The sequence below is a fragment of the Diabrotica virgifera genome, chromosome 1, assembly GCF_917563875.1.
Source record: "Diabrotica virgifera virgifera chromosome 1, PGI_DIABVI_V3a".
Lineage (NCBI taxonomy): Eukaryota > Metazoa > Arthropoda > Insecta > Coleoptera > Chrysomelidae > Diabrotica > Diabrotica virgifera.
In genome coordinates, this window is record NC_065443.1 from 108924083 (window position 1) to 108945515 (window position 21433).

Genomic DNA, 21433 nt, shown 5'->3' on the forward strand with positions numbered 1-21433 from the left:
GAACGCGTTTTTGCTACCTGTTGATCGCTACTGTATCACCTTAATAGCAAGAGAGAAATCACCAGCTAGAGGGAGATCAACGGGTAGTCTAAGGCCGGCCACAGACGAGCGACTGTGGCCGGCCACTCTGTGGATCCACAAAAGTAGTTTCCGATGATTGACCGTGGCCGGCCACAGTCGCTCGTCTGGGGTGTAACGTCCACTCCACATAAGAACCCACGGTCAATCATCGGAAACTACTTTTGTGGATCCACAGAATGGCCGGCCACAGTCGCTCGTCTGTGGCCGGCCTAAGAAGACGACGGTCAGACAGTTTCTGAAACCTGACAGTAACCCGAAGAACGAACATACATGTCTAGTAGAGAATCTCAGAAACAATTTTTCTACAAGTCTGTGTAAAGTGACTGCAACACTGTATGTAAAAAAATAACGCCATAGACTTTTTCTAGAGAAATCGTTATCTTATAAAATGACCTTCAGGTAAAGCAATCGTAATTTTGTCCAGGAATGCAATCAATGGAATATTTCCTTTTTTCCAAACATAATATTGTTAAACATTAAATCGATTAAAAGTAAATTAGTACTAATGACAAAAATTTACGCAAAATAAATTGGCTACATTTGATATAATTTGGCGACCTTATGACAGATAAATCAATATTTTTAAAATAAAGATAAAGCAGGAGACAGTACAAAACAACATGTTATTGATTTGGTAGTTAAGTGATATAATAATCTTAATTACATAAAGCGAATAATGAAGTGTGGGGTCAAAATCCAAGAAAATCAATAAAAAGGACGTCCAATCATATCTGAAACAACAGTTGCATTAAAGCAATTTCTGAGAAAAGACCACGTCCACATTTAAGATGAAGGCTTACTTTGTTTTCCTGATTGTGGCAGTTACATTTCTTCATGTAGAAGGTTGGGTAGCAATAACGCCGTCTGATAAAGGAACAGGTAAGCTCATTGAAAGATAAAAATTTTTACGCCTTTATGCTAACCAGATCTGTTTCCTTTTCTATTCCATCGCAGGGCTTTTTCTGTGTCGTTATCATCACACAGCGTTTCTTTATGTCCACAATTAGCTTCTTCGAGGTTGCTCCATTTATTTCTATCTTGTGATGCTGCAACCCAATCCGTCGAGATTCGTCATCTGATCTAAGGTTGGAAGTTTCTTCCTTGGCTGCATTTATTACGTCTTGTAATGCATTCGAGAACACCATCCACCCTTGACCTTCTGTGTATTTCCTCGTTTCTTACCCCTTCTCTAAGTGTTAATCCGAGCAGCATGGAGCGATCCATTATTCTTTAAATTATTTCTTACTGTATGGCTTTTTTTGGTGAATAGCTTCAGTTCAGCATGTAAGGACTAGCAAGAAACCAGTGGCGGCTCGTGGCCTTGGAGACAGGGTCGGCAAGGTTTTTTTTGTCTCCTCATATAGGTATACCATCAAACGAAAAGGCAAATCATCATAGGAGATTTTGTTGTTTTTTGTTTTTTTTTTATTTGATGTACTTGACATTCTCTCTTCTTTCATGGTGTTTCGACCATACGCGCTGATTCTTTTGAGACAAGATAAATCCCGTTTATTTGAGGCAGAAATTGGTGGTAGTGGTGATAAGATAATTGATGAACAGTTTGTTATAATTAATTGCAGTACTTACTACATAGAATTATACATACATATTTTGTAACTTATCCCACTGTCTGAAAATATTTGGATCGGCGTAATTTTTAAGTACCTAACTTGTTATAATAAATATCTTGGAAATTCGTTGGCGAAGGTAGCTTTTAAATTTTGAATCGTCAAAGAGGTCAAAAATTTGCAAATCTTCAAAATTCGAAAAACGAGTATCTATTTGCATATATTAGTAAGTATCCAAAATTTCAAGATATACCTATTCGTTTTTTGAGATATGTATCATGTTGTTGTCTTTTTTGGAATGGTTCGGAAATATCAAGCGAGTCCAAAATGTCACTGCGTATATATTGGAAACTACTATCCTTACGAAAATCTCTGAGATTTTGCACCAGCTTTCGTATTCTATTTTCTGAATAAATAATGTCAGTTGACTGATTTTGAACAATAATGAATATCTTGGGCAAACTCTGTCGTAAAAATATTTAAAAGAATTTAAATTTAAAAGAAAGTTCTCAAATCGATTGCTTCACGGATCGAGGTATCGCCAATTTCAAAATCGTCGCCTTCGATAATAAAATCAAAAACTTTCAAAAGCTGTTCACGAAAATCTGCTACAGATACTAAAACTATCAGAGATAATCTGCTTAGATAAAACTAACCGAGATTTAAAATTTCATCGCGTCTGACAAACTGTTCGCTTTTTTTCGAAACAAATTTGTTCTAAAGCAGTAATCCGTTTAGGTGAGCTAAACTGGCAAGAAAAGACGATATTCTTTATTTTTTACACGTATCATGCAAAACTAAATTCATTATATGCGCATAATAGTGAGTAAATAAAGCTTGTGATGCAATCTGTAGTTTTAACTTTTGCCTGGAGACCATGCAATTCATCACACATCACAGCAACGCCGTCATAAGATTGCCCCAGTTTGCCCTACCAATTTATTTTTGATATCAAAAAATTTTAAAAAATTCTTTAAAACATCAAAAATATATTCTGCCTTATTGCTTTTACTCACGTTTCTAAAACCTAAAAACCTCTCATAAATATTACCACGTAACGACGTAACGCCTATCGAACAACAATAATTGATAATTGTGAATGACATGATAATCAGAAGTTTCATCTACTTCCAGCGAAAAGCAAATGGTTTTCTAAATCTCAGATTCAATAACGTTATTCAAAATGTAACTATTTGATTATATGTATTAGTTCATTCTGTATTACGAATACACTTCGAATCAGAAAGTAAATATTTCTAAAACAATTTTATTATTATCTCTATAATTACTTTGATTTTTAACAAATGCTTCGCTCCATCATGTCTACTAAATGATAATTCCTGACAACTTAAAAAAATTACAATATCAATTAAACGACGTAAAACGGCGTGATTATTTTTGACCACTTCTGCCGATGCGATCTGGCGATGCACTACCGACCGGCAGATTTAAATATGCCGTACCTGGCCTACGGAGAGAATGTATGTTCGCTTGCTCATCGACTTGTTATTTCGTTGAGTTTTACGTGTAAATCGTCAGCTACGGATGAGTTGGGTACGGCTAGCCGAAAAGTCAGATGAATGGCTCGGATCATTCATTTTTTGAGAAGTCTGTTATGCGCAGGGATCACTTAACGCTCGGATTGATTAAATCCTTTAAAAAACCATGAATAAAATTTAGTATGTATTATCTGACAGATTTTTTTACTTCACAGATACAAATATTAAAAAAATCTATCTATATAAATGTGTGGGTCGGCACTGCCGACCCTGACCGGCCGCCACTGCAAGAAACACAAGTAGAATCTATCTTACTTTATATGTACAGTGGGTGATCATATTATTAGAGCCACCTCAGAAAATTTTACTTTTGTTTAATAATGGTATGTAAGTTTTCTCTTTATACCGTCCACGTTGCCTTTGAAACTTTAGAAATGGATGCTATGTTTCTGTTGGAGTGATTAGTATTGAATATTAAAGTTTTTATTTCTGCTATTTTTCTTGGTGAGATTTCTTTGGATTTCCCATGATGTTCTGGTACCACTAGTGTAACGAACGCGCAATTTTTACTGAATTCAAAAAATATAGTATAGGACTGTCAGAATATCACTAGAGAGCAATGGAAACTCACGAAGTTTATTATAACTCTAAACACCAAGAATACAAAATAATAGGCACACGAGTTGCAATCTAGGCTGGGCAGCACTGACAAACAATGACATCTGAGTCATGCATTGCCACACATGCGTGTTGCCACTATTGTCAGACTATTTATTGAACTTTCGTAAAATGTAACAAGACAGCCAAATGGAAACAAATGCATTAATATATGATATAGCTCAATTATATACCCTTCCTCTAAAACATTGAATTTTAGTAGGTGGCTCTAATAATATGATCACCCACTGTATAAGGAATCCGTCCCAACTGGTTCCTCCAGCATGTCCGTAGCATCTTTTAAGTCATCCGCTATCAACACTGTCATTCGCGAATCGAAGGTTATTTGATTATTATCTTCAGTGATGATTGTTTTGTCCTCCCAGTTCAGAATTTTGAAAGTATATTCTAATAATGTTGAGAACAATTATTATTCTGGGATGATAGTATCACGTTGTCTTACTCCTCTCCTAATGTCTACTTCATTGGTGGTCTCATGGAGATTTATAGTAACTTTTGCATGTTCATATACACTAAACGCTAAAAGTATCGCATAATTTTTGAAACAGAAAAAAAGTTTAAAAATAATTTTTAATTTTTAGCAGAATGTAATACCCGTCTACTTCTTTAGGTGTCTACAAACCCATAACATTTCAAGTTGAAGCGCGTTTTTGCCGAAAAAAAAACAAGAAACGAAACGTTGTTAAACAGAATATTGATGTTGTGTATTGAATATTGATCTGTGCACTATGTCTGCTTGAGTTTTCAATGAGAAGGTGCGTCCTTACAAAAAGTGAGTAATATAACGTCAGAACAAGCAGCCAAAATTGTAGGTTTAATTGGAGATGGCCGATCGCAGCAATATCTTGCTGAAGTTATGGGAATCCACCAACTCAGCGTTTCAAGAGCTTTAAGAAGGTATAGAGAAAGTGGAGGATACACAAAAAGACCAGTTCCAGGACTTTCCAGGTGCACTAACCCAGCAGGTGAACGTTATTTACATCTACAGACTTTGCGTACACATCATGTTACAGCTAGACAACTGCAAAATGATCTTTCCACAGCCCGTGGCCCGTAATGTTCGATTCGTAAAGTGCCAATTCGGTTAGAAACAGATTAATGGAATTTGGAATCAGAGTCAGAATGACTACTATTGCTCCACTGTTAACGAGGGCACACCGTATGTCACGTTTAAGTTTTGCACCAAAACATGTCGATTGGGATATTAACGACTGGAATAATATTCTTTTTATTGATAAGTCAAAATTTACACTTTTTGGATCCGATAGACACTTTGCACTGTCGGATCCACAAAGTACACATTTTGACCCCTCAGCAAAAATAATATTAGTCCAGTCACTAATATCCCAATCGACATGTTCTGGTGCAAAATTTAAACGTGCCATACGGTGTGCCTTCGTTAGTGGGGCAGTAGCAGACATTCTGACTCTGACTCTAAATTCCCTTAATCTGTTTCTAACCGAATTGGCACTTTACGAACCGAACATTACGGGCTAAGCGCTGTGAAAAGATCATTTTGCAGTTGTCTAGCTGTAACATGATGTACATGCGTGTACGCAAAGTCTGCAAATGTCAATAACGTTCATCTGCTGGGTTCGTGCACCTGGAAAGTCCTGGAACTGGTCTTTTTGTGAATCCTTCACTTTCTCTATACCTTCTTAAAGCTCTTGAAACGCTGAATTGGTGGATTCCCATAACTTCAGCAAGATATTGTTGGGATCGGCCATCTCCAATTAAACCTACAATTTGGGCTGCTTGTTCTGACGTTATACTACTCATTTTTTGTAAGAACGCACCTACTCATTGAAAACTCAAGCAGACATAGTGCACAGATCAAATTCTCGAACACAATGGTCCAAAATAAATATTCTGCTTTAACAACGTTTTGTTTCTTGTTTTTTGTTTGTAGACAGCTAAAGAAGACGATAGACGGGTATTATAACACTCTGCTAAAAATTAAAAATTATTTTTTAAATTTTTTTCTGTTTCAAAAATTATGCGATACTTTTTGGGTTTAGTCTATATATTTTTTGTAAAATTTATTGTTAAAAGATATTACACTTATAACTAGAATACTTAAGTATTTACGTTGCTTATCATTTCATAACATTTTCCACTAATAACTATAAGCAAAATAAAAAATATTTATTTTTAATTTTTTAAACAGATTACTCGGTTAAATAAACAATACATAAATTAACTAATTGCATTTTTATGATCTAAGCAATTAGGTAACCTAAATAAAAAATAAATAATTTTCCTTGATTAGAACCGGAGATACTACGATATTTATACATTTGTTTTTATAAAATTACGACTTCAGTTTTTGAAATAGTACAATCGCTTCGTTTTTCAAGCTTTTACGTTTGGTGCATCATGGACGGCTTTTAGGAATCATTTAGAAATTATTTTTGTCAAAACTTGAACTTTCAATCTTTCAAATGGTGCTTTTTCAATGTTTATAACCTATTGACTGTCAGCAACGCGGCTACCGAGCTTTGACAAACTTTGTTTATGTGCCGGCAACGCGACTCGTTCATAATATGATTCATCATATGGGTGTAATGCCTACATCGGCAGACGCGTCCGCGGACGGCATCTGCGTATGCATCCGCAGATGTGTAGATCGGGTAATTTGATCGTTTGCAGTTTATATATCACGTCGGCGGACGCGTCTGCGAAATATCCGATTGTTGTCGGTTTTCCTAGCACAGATCAAAGGGTTTCGGTGCGAACGCCCGATGCCTCTCCACACATCTGACCTCTACGACGCATTAGTTTTCGCAGTGAATTCAAAGTAGATATTGCGTCACCCGATAATTAACACAGACTGAATGATTTACAGATGTGTGATGTGTACAGTACAGATGTGCGGTCAGCTCGTGATGATACATCGGCAGATGCATCCGCAGACGCGTCTGCCGATGTGCAGAGGAGCCATAATATCGCACTGGCAGATAGAGATTAACGTCTTATTGTAGGTGGCAGTCATAACGAAGTCCTGGTAAACTTTTGAAAAAAAAATAAACTCAGGTTCTAAGAATCGTATTTTTTTTTAAATTCGTGGAAAAATGCCATTATTTACAATAAAAATAAATTATCTTCGTATATGTTGTAACATAATACATACATATATTCCTAACGTTGAAGATAAAAGTTTTCTGGGATAAACAATTTCAAGTTTGCAATAACTATTAAATGAAACTTTTTGAAATATTTATAGCTGAATACATATCTACTTGTCATATTGTCCCTATCTTCACGCAAAATTAAAGTATTTTTATATTTATAGCAAAGGTATTAATAATTTTCAAAACATCGACTTTTTAAGATATTTTTAAAATAATTCAGCAACAAATTAAAAAAAAATAACTTTTCAAACTCTATTTTTAAGGATTTTCTATGCTTTGTCTGTAAAATGTGTCACTTTTCCATACAACTTACCGGTCTTCAATTAGTATTTTAAATTAAATACCGATCTTGGTATGGTATGGCACATCAGGGCAGAGCCAACTTGTGAGCCCTTCAGACACTGAGACCTCCTACGGTGGGTCCATTGTATCACCCCTACCTTACGGACCAGGTCCATAAGATCCTGTTCTTCAACGTTTCTGGGGCCCAGGCTACACCGGGCTCCCATGTTGGTCACAATCAGCAGTGTCTGCAAATCTGCCGGTGCCACCTATTTCTACTCCCCTAGAAACCTTATGCCCTCACAGAAAGACACAAGTCTCTTAAGAGGCAACTCCCTCACCTAGCTCGGCTGCCTACATGCCGATACTAGGATCTGCCACCTCTGATAGGCCAATGCCGGGCATTCCCAGAGGATATGTGAGGAGGTTTCCTCCTCCTAATTACATAGACGGCACCGTGAGTCATCTGTCAGTCCAAGCAGATGAAGGTGCCGTCGGAGTCTACAGTGACCGGTAAGCATACTGACCACCAGGGCCTAGCTTGTCCCAAACCTCCACAACTGGTCCAGGAGTCCTGGAACTTCCGCAGAAGCTCCCTGAGACTACCCCGACCAGTACTGAAGGGCACTTTATTCACAGGTTCGGGTCCCACAACCAGAGTGGATGAGCCCCGTCTTGCGAGGGCGTCAGCCCGTTCGTTGCCTTTCACATCTGTGTATCCCGGTACCCATACCAACCTAACCCTGTTGGCCAGAGCAACATCGTCCAGTGTTCTCTTGCATTTAAGAACCAGCTTAGAGCTGATCTTGGGCGCTTCCAAAGCCCTTAGCGCTGCCTGGCTGTCACAGCAGATAGGGATGGTCCTGTCTGAGCAAGCCCTGTCTGTAATCTCTTGAGCACATACCAGGATCGGAATACCGATCTTACATTATTTGTATCTTGTTTGTAATGGTAGGGGAGTCCAAGCGGGGATTTTTGCAGTTACTCGAGCGCGTCAGATTATCATATGGGGAGAAACCTGGTGCCCTTCAGATGTACCTCTACCATATATTGGCTCTTAACACATGGGCGTTCGTTAAGGGGGCCCGAAAAAAAAATCTATCCTTAAAAATACTCGAAATTGTCAGATTAAGATAAGGTAAGTTAAAGACATGCAAAACAGTGTATATTTCAAAAATCTGACGATTTGAGAGGGGCGTAAGGAAATGGGTGAGTTAAAAAGTTTTACAAAAAAAGCGAATAATTCGCGAAATGAACGTTAGATAGAAAAACTAAAAAATACATGTTCAATACTTTTCAAAAATCTATCGAATGATACCAAACATGACCCCCACGGAGAGGAGTGGGGGGTAAATTTAAAATTTTAAATACAAATCCCGCGATATTTCGCAAAATAAACATTAGATCGAAAAACTGCAAAATACGCATAATCAATATTTTTGAAAAATCTATCGAATGGTACCAAACACGACCCCCCACGGAGGGAGGTGGGAGGTTACTTTAAAATCTTAAATAGGAGCCCCAAATTTTTATTCCAGATTTGGATTCTTTACATAGAAATGAGTAACTTTTTTTCGAAACATTTTTTCGAATTATGGATAGATGGCGCTATAATCTAAAAAAACGATTGTTGGAAATGGAAAATTAAATTAAAAATGGAAAGTCCCCACTAAAATGGAAAATTTTACTTAACCTACTCTTCACAACTCAATAGGTCTCCAAAGCGCTCGAGTACTGCACATTTAGCATACTTCGCTCCCCTACTATAATTAAAAAATGACGGTTATTCTTTTGCATATTTTGTTTATTACATATTGCTAAATTTATCAAGAGTAGTTGTTAGATACCTAGATAATACGAAGATTTTTATAATATAACAAAAAGCAAATGTAACAATAACAATCGTCTCCTTTCTAAGACGACAATAGGTACTTGTTTATCAATTCTCATAAAAAAATCAAACTTGAACCTATAAATTAAAATATTTATCTGCTTTTCAGAACATCTAGGTGATTGCTACTCATCTGATAAAGGTATAGGTTCCATGAAATTTGGTGAAAAGAAGCAACAAGAAGGACACTGTGTTCAATTAACCTGTTCAAGCGGTACTAGATATATTCACGAAGCAGGGTAAGATATTTTTATTTTTTTTTAATTTTACAGAAACCAAGTTTTCTTTTTATGGAATCTATAACGACAAAAAAGCATAAACCATATTGAAGTTAATTGAACAATAACGAAACAAAAAAAATATAGGAAGATGGGAGTGAGACAAGGGCATATACTTTCGCTACTGCTGTTTAACGACTGTAATGACAGATTTGCCAAAAAGTTCTATAAAGTGCAAATGAAGGAATAATTGTCAATGTAGAAGATAAAAATAACGTTCGGCTACACATGATACTGGAATGTTTTGTTCTATATTACACCTGACAAATATCATATTAAACGTTTGTACTATTTTTAATTTTTCAAAAGATGCGTGAGACAAATTTATAAGAGGCAACGCAAGAAAAACAGCCAATAGCAAATAGCCAAACATTTCTACTAGATGGTACCTTGATGAATGAGTAGTAAAATTGTATATGTTACGGGCAATAACGTAAATCCGGTCAATAACGTTAATAACCGGTCAATATCGACAATGGCCTGTTGAATCAGTCATTGTCCATAGAAAGTGGACATTGATGATAATTTTAAATTCTTGATAACATTTCTATCATTGTCCGGTCAATATGAATAATGCCCGTTGTTAATCGGTCAATGTTGAAACGGTACCTACCCCCCGTTAAGATAGGCAAAATGCCCTCACTCCCAGAATTCAATTTTATTAATTTCTTACGTTATATGCAACTAAAAAATGAGATAATGCGGATTTTTAGCTCGCCACCCCCCTTACCCCTCCCCGCACAGCCAAAAACGTAGATTTTTAGATTTAATTTTTTTTTAGTTGGGTTGCAATTGATTTAAAAATTTCAAAAAATTCATACGTGTAGCTGAGGCTTTTACAAAACACGTCCATTTTTTATGGACCCATAGGTCGAGTGTACATAACCTCATTTTTTTTAACTTTTTTAAAACCTATAACTTTTTTTTGGAGGGGCTGCAGGTCCAATTTTTTTTGCATTTTGTGTATTTTATCAAAAGCTATCTCTCTGATTTTTTTTCAGATTTTTCCGTCAGGTGCGCTATCTTGAAAAATCAAGAAAACTGTTTTTTAGGGGGTTTTTGGGGAATTTTCTGCATTTTATAGACTGCAACATAGATCAACTCAAGGTTTTATTAATAGATTATGTATAATTTAAAATAACTGAGTATATTAGGATATTCAAAAATTGGGCGAAACACTTTTAAACCCCCCAAAAACCATGTTTTTTTAAAGTTTTGTAAGGATTTTTGCGGGTCTAATTATATTTTTTGTGGTCGATACAGCCTGAATATTTTTTTTATTTTTTTTTACGTTCTATATGATTTTAAAAAATTAGGACTCACCGCAATTTTAGCCCACTTCCCCTATTCCCCCTCCCCCACAGCCAAAAATGTCAATTTTTCGATTTTATTTTTTTTTTAAGTTGGTTTGCAATTACAAATGTTATTCTGAAGCTATTTCTTTGTGGCATTTTTGTAATTAACTATTCTAAATGGTCATTTTTTAGTTAAATTGTGGCTTATTTCCCATTTAGAATAATTAATAATTATTAAATTATAAATTACAAAAAATTCACACGCACAAGTTGAGGATTTTACAGATCATCTATTTTTATGGACCCGAAGGTCGAGTTTACATATTATAACCTCTTTTTTTTGTTTTTTAATAGGTACGTATATTTTTTTTGGTGATGGCTGCATGTCTATTTTTTTTGTGTTTTGTGTATTTTATCAAAAACTATATTTCTGACTTTTTTCAGATTTTTCCGTAAGGTGCGCCATCTTAAAAAATCCGCAAAACTAAGTTGTTCGGTGGTTTTTAGGAATTTTCTCCATTTTATATAATTCATAATAGATTAACTCAAGGTTTTTTTTATAGGTTATGTAGGTAAAATTTGAAATAACTGAGTTTTTAGGGATATTTTATATAATTTGCCATTGAATAAACTTAAAAACAACCTGCTAGTTTTCACAATCATAAACTTGCCAGGATGACACGTTCCACAATTAAAATTACGTTTCACAATTAAAACTTCCCCTGTTTCCATACCTACATCAAAGTTTGTTCGACTAGACACCGTTAAACTATTAACACATTTTCAGCTTGCTATCAATCAACTATTTTTGGTACGCGGCATCCAGGCCTAATATTTTTTGAGATCAATACAGCCTGAATATTTTTTTCGTTTTTTTTACGTTTGATGTGTTTAAAAATAAGCCTTAGCTCAATTTTAGCCCTCCTTCCTCTCAACCTGCCCAATAAATCATCATTTTTTCGTTTTCATTTGTTTCTCAGTATATCTGTTGCTCAGTTTGTCCTCAAGTAAACTACAATTTAACAAAATAATTTCAAATTTTTGCAATATTTTTGTATAAAGTAAAGATGTCATTGTGATATCTTTTAGGTAGAATACAAAAAACAAAAATAAAACAGAATAATCAATTTAAGAAAAATACATTATTTTAATATATCATACTTCTTGTCGTTTTGTGAATCAAAACATTTTGTTCTTTGTTCATTAGTTTGTATTTAGTAGGTACCCTAATATTACCTTACATTATACATATTCTAATTATTCAAACATGTGCTTGTGCCATCTACATAAACATAACCTATATCTCTGCCTATTAAAATGTCATTTTGCTTTACGTTTACTGCCACGTAAAACACCATAAAAAGAATAAAGAAAGTATAACCAAAGAATATATAGCTCCGTATATACTCTTAGAGTATTCGGAGAGTATATTCGTTGGTATTACACTTTACAGTTAAGTCTTCATCGCTGTCTTCGTCTATTACAGGGATAACATCTGTATTGTCAAAGAGTTTTGTAAGATATTCTGCTGGCTTGATGATTTTTGTAAAATATCTTCCATGCGATAAATATTATATCATGGCAGCTACATGCGAACAACAGCCTATGGTTATGTTGCCGTTTCCGCAACTGACATCTACAACAGTATCTATCGTTTAATGTTTTCCAAACCATCTTCGTTTGGCTCATAATGCGAATAGTCCATGCTGTATGCTTGTCCCCATTAGGTAAATTATTCCGATTCATTTTTTTTTGCACAAACTTACTCAAAAACAGGTCCTTATAACAAATCCACAAGGTGCCAGGCAGTACCGCGGTCGGAAAATTGTTTAAACAATTTTTTAAACGAATTCAAAAAATAAATTTTTTCACTTACGACAAATTTGTTTTAGATTCTCTGGATCAACCTGAGCAAAAAAGGTCTCTTGTGATTTTTCTATAAAATTGACTGTTGTCGAGTTACTTGCAATTTAAAATTTGAAAAACGCGAAAATGGCCATTTTTAAGGCTTAATAACTCGATTAAAAATTATTATTATGAAAGTCATAAAGTGACCAACTCAAAAAGTTTATATGTATTGGTTATAAAAGGTTATATGGATTGTACACTCGAGCTACGGGTCTATAAAAAAATAGATATGTTCTGTAGAAGCCTCATAAAATTTTTAAATTAATTGCAACTTAACTAAACAAAAAAAAAAAAAATAGAAAAATTGACGTTTTTGTGGGGGCAGGGGAGGGGGTGGTGGGCTAAAAATGCGATTAGTCTTATTTTTTAATCACATATAACGTAAAAAAATGAAAAAAAAATATTCAGGCTGTATCGATCTCAAAAAATATCATTAAGCCCGCAAAAACTCTTACATAAAAAAACATGGCTTTTGGGGGGTTTAAAGATGTTTTGCTCAATTTTTGATAATCCTAAAATACTCAGTTATTTCAAATTATACATAATCTATTAAAAAAACCTTCAGTTGATCTATGTTGTAGTCTATAAAATGGAGAAAATCCCTAAAAACCCCCTAAAAATACAGTTTTCCTGATTTTTCAAGATGGCGCACATGACGGAAAAATCTGAAAAAAATCAGAGAGATAGCTTTTGATAAAGTACACAAAATGCAAAAAAAACTGGACCTGCAGCCCCCTCCAAAAAAAAGTTATAGGTTTTAAAAAAGTTAGAAAAAAATTTGAGGTTATGTACACTCGACCTACGGATCCATAAAAAATAGACATGTTTTGTAAAAGCCTCAGCTACACGTGTGAATTTTTTGAAATTTTTAAATCAATTGCAACCCAACAAAAAAAATTTAATCTAAAAATCTACGTTTTTGGCTGTGGGGGGAGGGGTAAGGGGGTGGCGAGCTAAAAATCCGCGTTATCTCATTTTTTAGTTGCATAGAACGTGAAAAAATAATAAAATTGAATTCTGGGAGTGAGGGCATTTTGCCTATCTTAACCCTTTAGACTAAAAGATTATGTTTAAAGGTTATGTTTATTATTTGCTTCATTTCTGTGCTCGTGCTGAAATTACTCGTAGTAAATTTATGTAAGAAGTGTTACAAAATGTCATGGTTCACTATATGGTCAAAATAAAAATGATTAGCCTTCAAAAGCTATCTTATATAAAAAAAATAATAGGACATCATACCTAATATTCTTTATTTATCAACATTGGCCAGTTCCTTTTGGCCACTGTCGTTATCGACAGATTATTGATGAAAACTCTAATTTTAGGTGATTTTTTTACAACATTGGCCAATAGCTAATGTTATTGTCGTTAATGGCCGGGCATTGTCGTTAATAACCAGGGGAAATGGACATTCACGACAATGCCCGGTCTTTAACGTCAATGGCCAATTTACATCATTGCCCGGAACATATACACTAAATAAATTTATTTTTTATTTTAGCTGCGGATCTGTAGGAGCAGAACCTCCATGCGTAGTAACATCTGAAGATCTGTCCAAGCCTTATCCAGACTGTTGCCCTGGCATATCTTGTCCTGATGCCTAACAAGCCTTCGTACAAGAAACATGAACGGATGTAAATAAATTATAAATTTAAATGTTTACTAGATTATAATAAATTTTTTCTATTCTTATACTTTATATAAATTACTATCATATCAATTATGATTTCACTAACTGTATCATAATGAGCTTCATTATAAGTGCGTTCGCGGGAGCCTGTCGGCGACTAGTCGACGACAAATTAGCAGCAAAACGCATGCGCACTTTAAAATGATATAAATAATATCGTTAATAGATAAATATACAAGGTATATTTACCTAGTATAATTTAAAAATTAGTTATTAATATTAATTAAAAGTAAATGTACCTTGTATATTTATCTATTAACGGTATTATTTATATTAAGTAAGGTTAGAAATTGTCGGCGACAATTTGCCAACTGTACCCGCGAACGCACCTTATGATATAGAATTTCATTACGATACAGATTTTTAACCAATAGAATCGCGATATGGCATTCGCGATGAAGGTGGCCACATCCAACTCCCACAGAAATCTGGAAGCACGTTGCGTTGCCACTAGCACCTCTGCCGGCTTGAGTTGAACTACGTTTTGACAACGCAAAATTTGACGTAAACATTCAAATTTAATTTTATTAATTTTTGGATAACGAGCTAATTTTCCTAAATTGTGTTTGTACTTTTACAAAAAATGTTTTTCCACCTACCTCTACCAAAAGTATACTTCTCCGGACCTAATTGTAGGGAGCAAAGTTGTACTTTTCCTCCCTAGGGAGGAAAAGTAAAAGTGACGTCATGGTATTTCATTCATGAAATGTAACTTATTGACGCCCTGTACAATATCTATTTTCTATTACGTAAGTATCTATGCATTTTAACGTTTATTTATAAAACACCCTGTATTTTGCAGGATGGTAAAAAACAGTAAATTGTTATTTTGATTTAACAATGTTTACATTAATAATTTCACTTATATTTAACAGTTGACAGTTATATTGTACCTACTTGTTAGTTTTAGTTCTAATAAATTTTGTTGGTTAGTTACATAAATAAATTAAGTAAAAATGAATAAATGACTTGTTATTTGAGGAAGGTGGAAAAACCATTCAGTCGGAAAAACGAAAGAATACCCATGAACGAACATATAAAACACGCTGTATTTTCCTGCCACTGTGTCACACAAAAAATTGGCCAGCACAAGTACATGTAATAATTATTGTTACATGTACTTGCACTGGACAATTTTCTTTGTGACACGGTGACAGGAAAATACAGGGTGTTTTATATGTTTGTTCATGGGTGTTCTTTCATTTTTCCGACTGTATGTATAACATGGAAGTAAAGTGCCTTTTCCTCCCTTGAATGATTACTGCCCTCCGCTACGCGTCGGGCAGTAAACTTCATTCTCGGGAGGAAAAGTAGCACTTTCCTCCCTTGTTATACAAATAGCTATTATTTATTTGTTTCATAGTAGAAAATAAATTATAATTATTTTTTCAGTAAATACGATGATATTAACAGGAAAAAATATTGTATAAAAGAAGCATAAAAACTTACATGAGGTTAGTCCATTAAATTTTTAACAGTATCACAAAACATAAAATATATAAAATTACTAATCTTTTGGTAGTTACAATATTTTAATTTTATCTCACAGTAATAGTTTTTGACACTGAAATTTTTCATAAAAACCTGGTCGTTTATTTCAGATGGATTATTGTGGTGTCTCGTAACTGGCGTCGTTCTAGATTTAAATCATGTATTTCTGTCTGATTCTGCCACATCATTAAGTTCATTTAGTAATAGCAGATATACAAAATACTTTTTTTCAAAATACATGCATGATAAACATTAAACACAACGCAAAAAGTTAGGTTAATAATATTAATATGGATTAACTGACAGATCTTCAGTCATTCATAGTTTGTAGTTAACAACGCAGACCACTAGGTGGCGCTCTATCGCTTGCTTCATCAAAATGAATGGGAAATGTTAAGAGTTGTACCTATGTATTAGAGTCTAATGCAGCGGTTCTCAATCTTTTTCAGTCATTTACCACCAAATAGTTTTTATTATTTTTGGTATCACCTAACTGACATACCTATCTATCTAAGTGATCTAATCAACTATAATAGTGGTGCTGGTTATGGCTGTTTTTGCGTTTTGTGTACCACCTCAAATAATGATATGTACCACCAGTGGTACATGTACCACAGATTGAGAACCGCTGGTCTAATGTATTTGAGGTGGCACACGCAGAGTGACCAATGGCGAGTCAAATACATACGCTTTGACAGTTCTCAATATCTAAACAAACTGACTAATTTTACAGTATTATAGAGGGTCGAGAGTCCCTGAGAACTTCTAGAATGTTTATTTTAATGTCACAGGGGTGAAAAAAAGAGAAAATTTAGTCTGATTTTTAATTTCAAATATATCATTCACAAGAAACTTTTTGTTTAGTCTAAGGGACTTTCAGCCCTCCGTAGTAATGTAATCCTTCCTTCAGGATTCGAAAAAAATAAATGGGTTTAAAAACAATTCGACCGAAATTTTGCGCCTACGCTCTCAAATAGGATTAAAGTATTATACATTTTTGTAATCAGTATTTCAAAAGCTTTTAAATGAGGTATCACATGATGTACTTTCCCATTTAAAAAAGTCAAAGTTATGCCTGTCACCTGAAGAGTGATCGCGTAAAGTTCGAAACATTGATGCTATAATATACTATGATTATTTTAAAAATCGACCTGTCCGAGCGTTTTGCTTATGTGCTAAAAATAGATAAGTTAATAAGAGGAGGGAGTAACACTTATTCCAGAGCAATGTATTATTTAAGTAACTGAGTCCCTTAGAACATTCAAAAAGCGGAGAAACACGTTCAGACCCCCCAAAAACGTGAGGGTTTTTTTTGGTGGGTTCAAATACATACTTGATAAAATACACAAAATAAAAAAAATTAGACCTGTAGCCATCTCCAAAATTATATACTATTTTCGAAAAAAATAACCTTTCGAGGTTATGTACACTCAACCTACGGGTATATAAAAAATAGACATGATCTGTAAAAACCTCAACTATAAGTATGAATTTTTAAAAACTTTTAAATTGATTGCATCCCACCTAAAAAAATAAAAACAAAAAATGAGTATTTTTGGTAGTAGGAGGAGGGAGGAAAGGTGACGAGTTAAAATTGCGCCGAGTCTTATTTTTTAGTTAAAAAAATAACGTAAAAAATGAAAAAAACTGAATTCTGGGAGTGAGGGTATTTTGCCTTTCTCAACGGGGATACCCTTCAAAGGCACATGGTCAAAGTTTGTGCTGGATGGCACCTTCATGGATTGATAGTAAAGTTACATATTATATTCTAAATGAAGTTTATTTTTTATTTTATCTGCGGATCTGTAGGAGCAGAGCCTCCATGCGTAGTAACACCTGAAGATCTGTCCAAGCCTTATCCAAAGTGTTGCCCTGATATACCTTGTCCTGATGTCTAACAAGCCCTTTTACAAGAAACTTGAACGGATGTAAATAAATTGTAAATTTATATAAATATGTTTTCTAGATTATAATAAAAATTTCAAAAAATATTACTATATAATATTATAGTTATATAATTTTGGACTTTGATTCACTCGTAGCTGTGTTCTGTGTCACACCAGAAAGTTTTTACTTGAAGTCAAAAATGTTGAGTGTTAAAGTGCATACTAAAGAATACATCTATTCATATAAAAAGATGTAAAAGAATAACAGCAGTAAAGAAATGTTGTAAGGACAACAGCATAAAAAAAAAACATCTCAGTCCACCTACCGTGACAGTCAACTGCTTCGGGTGGAGAATATTGGCAAGTGGAATGGCACTCTATTGAGTGCCAAGACTGAGAAATCGATCTCAAAGGTGGAGAACCCAAGAAAACACCAGCAGCGTCAGGATTCATAAGGCCTTGAGAGAGATATCATTGCATTAAGAGGAAACAGTAGCGATCAACAGGTAGCTAAAACGCGTTCCAAGATTGCGGCTGTAATTTTGAATATTTTTTCGAGATATTTGGCACACGTATTCGTAATATAATAAAGAATGGCGGTACAGAGCCCAATTTGAAAAATATATTAATATGTGGAAATTACTCTGTAATTAAATACAATATTAAAAAAACGAGCCTGTACCGCCATTAAGAAGAACAAAAAAATACACTTTCTTCAGATAAACTTTTTTATCCGATGCCTAGATTTTGTGTCATTTTGGAACTACTAAAATTTTTTATTTCATTAGTAGTTCCAAAATGACACAAAATCTAGGCATCGGATAAAAAAGTTTATTTGAAGAAATTGTATTTTTTTGTTCTTCTTAATGGCGGTACAGGCTCGTTTTTTTAATATTGTATTTAATTACAGAGTAATTTCCACATATTAATATATTTTTCAAATTGGGCTCTGTACCGCCATTCTTTATTATATTACGAATACGTGTGCCAAATATCTCGAAAAAATATTCAAAATTACAGCCGCAATCTTGGAACGCGTTTTCGCTACCTGTTGATCGCTACTGTTTCACCTTAAATATTCAAGTAGATTGTAGATTGTTTATTAATCGGCACTTTGTTCTTACTTGATCTTGTAGGCAAATAGCCATGTTTTAAGGTGATACAGTAGCCATCAACAGGTAGCAAAACGCGTTCCAAGATTGCGGCTGTAATTTTGAATATTTTTTCGAGATATTTGGCACACGTATTCGTAATATAATAAAGAATGACGGTACAGAGCCCAATTTGAAAAATATATTAATATGTGGAAATTACTCTGTAATTAAATACAATATTAAAAAAAGAGCCTGTACCGCCATTAATAAGAACAAAAAAATACACTTTCTTCAAATAAACTTTTTTATCCGATGCCTAGATTTTGTGTCATTTTGGAACTACTAAAATTTTTTATTTCATTAGTAGTTCCAAAATGACACAAAATCTAGGTATCGGATAAAAAAGTTTATTTGAAGAAAGTGTACTTTTTTGTTACGAATACGTGTGCCAAATATCTCAAAAAAATATTCAAAATTACAGCCGGAATCTTGGAACGCGTTTTCGCTACCTGTTAATCGCTACTGTTTCCTCTTAAGTTGAAATTTTGAAGGTGATGGATGAACTCTAGGATTGAATTTAATTATTTGTGCTTTATTATTAAACTAAGTATTTATTTTATTGTTTTCATTGTATTGTTTATTCTACGTATCATATTTACTAAAACATAACTGTGTAGTTACGACTTTCAAAAAAAACTTACAGGTATATTCTATTTATTGCATTGTATTATGTTGTATTATGTTATTATTTATTATTGTAAATTCTATTTACCGAAACAGGTGTACCACACCTCTTGGGGACCTTCTGATTTATTCACTTAGTATATATGTAATTATTAAAAAAAAATTGTATTTTTGATTAATAAATTATTATTATTCTTATAATTATGATGTCTGTGTATTTGGGTTGATATAATTGGCGGCCTTAAGATAGATGAATCAATATTTTTATTTATCAATAAAGATAAAGCAGGAGACTGTACACAGCCATATTAGGGCAGTCAATGAGGGTATTTGGCTCCGAATTCCATCCTACTACATCGATTTACTTGATATTTTCACAGTAAGTAGGGAATAGCTCATGAAACAAAGTCTACCCTACACCGATGTGCGCTTTTATCTTGGGGGTGGTTCCAACCCCTTCTCGGGAGTGAAAAATGTTTTGGTTAAAATAGCCACGGAAGAGGCTAGAGAACCTAATTTTAAGCAAAAACTGTTCTATAATTCTTTTTTGACAACTCAATAATTTTTGAATTATTCGTGGTTGAAAATTTGCCGTTTTCATTGAAAAATTACACCTTTTCGGACGGATTTTTGTGAATACCTTAAAAACTATGCATCTAACAAAAAAACTATATAAAATATTTCTCTAGGTTATAAAAAAACAAAGAGATTCGTTCCTTCATAAATCTTCTAGTTAAAATAGAAAGAGGGATATGGTAGGTAAGAAGAGTTTGTTTTTTTTGCTGCATGCTCAAATCGGTATATTCAACTTATGAAATAACAGAAGAACGGTCGATTTTAGGTGTATAATGATACTTACAACTTTTATAGTACTAGAAAAAACCTTTAAAATGAGCAATACTAAATGTCGATTACATTCAAACTAAGCGAGGTATTCTGCAAAAAAATTGATGACTAATGTATTTTAAGAAGAAATGAGAAGTATATTTAACCCCTCAACCATCAGAATTTAAATACATCGTTTTCCTTCTACAATACTTTTTTCAAAAAGTTGGATAGGTTTAAAATGAATGGTTTTTGAAAAAAAAATAGGATTAAATTATACAGAGCATTTTTATGTTTTCTTAAAAAATCTTCCTTTTTCTCCATGTAACTCGAAAATGATAAGAGATACGAAAAAAATACCACACAAGGATGTAGGGTTTTTTCAGATAAAAATTTCCTTTTGATTTTTCATTACCGTATCTCTTATCATTTTCAAGTTACATGGAGAGAAAGGAAGATTTTTATGAAAATTTAAAAATGCTCTCTATAATTTGATCTTTTTTTTTTCAAACCCATTCATTTTAAACCAGTCCAACTTTCTGAACATAGAACTAACACCATAGTAAAATATATTGTAGAAGGAAAACGATGCATTACCATTTTGGTGGATGGGGGTTAAAATTACTTCTCATTTTTTCTTAAAACACATTCGTTATCAATTCTGTTTGCAGCATATCTCACCTAGTTTTAATGTAATGGACCTTTAATATAGCTCATTTTAAAGGTCTTTTCAAGCACTACAAAAGGTATTGGTAGCATTATACACCTAAAATCGACTGTTTCTCTGTTATTTTAAGTTGATTTCACCAATTTGAGAATGTACCAAAAAACAAACTATTTTCACCTACCATATCTCTTTTTGTATTATTGTTTCAATGAAAATGGCCAAGTTTCAACCACGAATAACTCAAAAAGTATTGAATTTTCAAAAAAAATTATAGAACAGTTTTTGCTTAGAATTAGGTTCTTTAGCGAATTCCGTGATAATTTAACCAAAAATTGTCCACTCCTAAGAAAGGGTGGGAACCATCCCCAAGATAAAAGCACACATCGGCATAGCGACTTTGAATTTTAGGAGATAAGTAGAGGCTAGGCCCAAAATTTCATAAAATCCATGCAGTAGGAAAGAATTCGGAGGTAATATCCTATTCT

General features: G+C 33.8%; 2 protein-coding genes across 4 annotated transcripts in view; one reads left to right on the plus strand and one right to left on the minus strand.

Moving 5' to 3' along the window:
• LOC114326950 (uncharacterized) overlaps positions 1-21433 on the minus strand; it is a 308181-nt gene that overhangs the window by 184467 nt on the left and 102281 nt on the right. The window lies entirely within an intron of this gene.
• LOC114326953 (uncharacterized) lies at positions 699-14303 on the plus strand. The gene is made up of 3 exons (XM_028275439.1): positions 699-960; positions 9240-9369; positions 14113-14303. The coding sequence occupies exons 1-3, from the start codon at positions 870-872 to the stop codon at positions 14213-14215; spliced, it is 324 nt and encodes a 107-aa protein (XP_028131240.1). The 5' UTR covers positions 699-869; the 3' UTR covers positions 14216-14303.

Bases quoted from the DNA above. Each gene is read 5' to 3' on its own strand.
- LOC114326953 (XM_028275439.1), top strand. From the start codon at position 870: ATGAAGGCTTACTTTGTTTTCCTGATTGTGGCAGTTACATTTCTTCAT. The intron at 961-9,239 runs GTAAGCTCATTG...TCTGCTTTTCAG, and splicing joins GCCGTCTGATAAAGGAACAG to AACATCTAGGTGATTGCTAC. The intron at 9,370-14,112 runs GTAAGATATTTT...TTTTTATTTTAG, and splicing joins AGATATATTCACGAAGCAGG to CTGCGGATCTGTAGGAGCAG.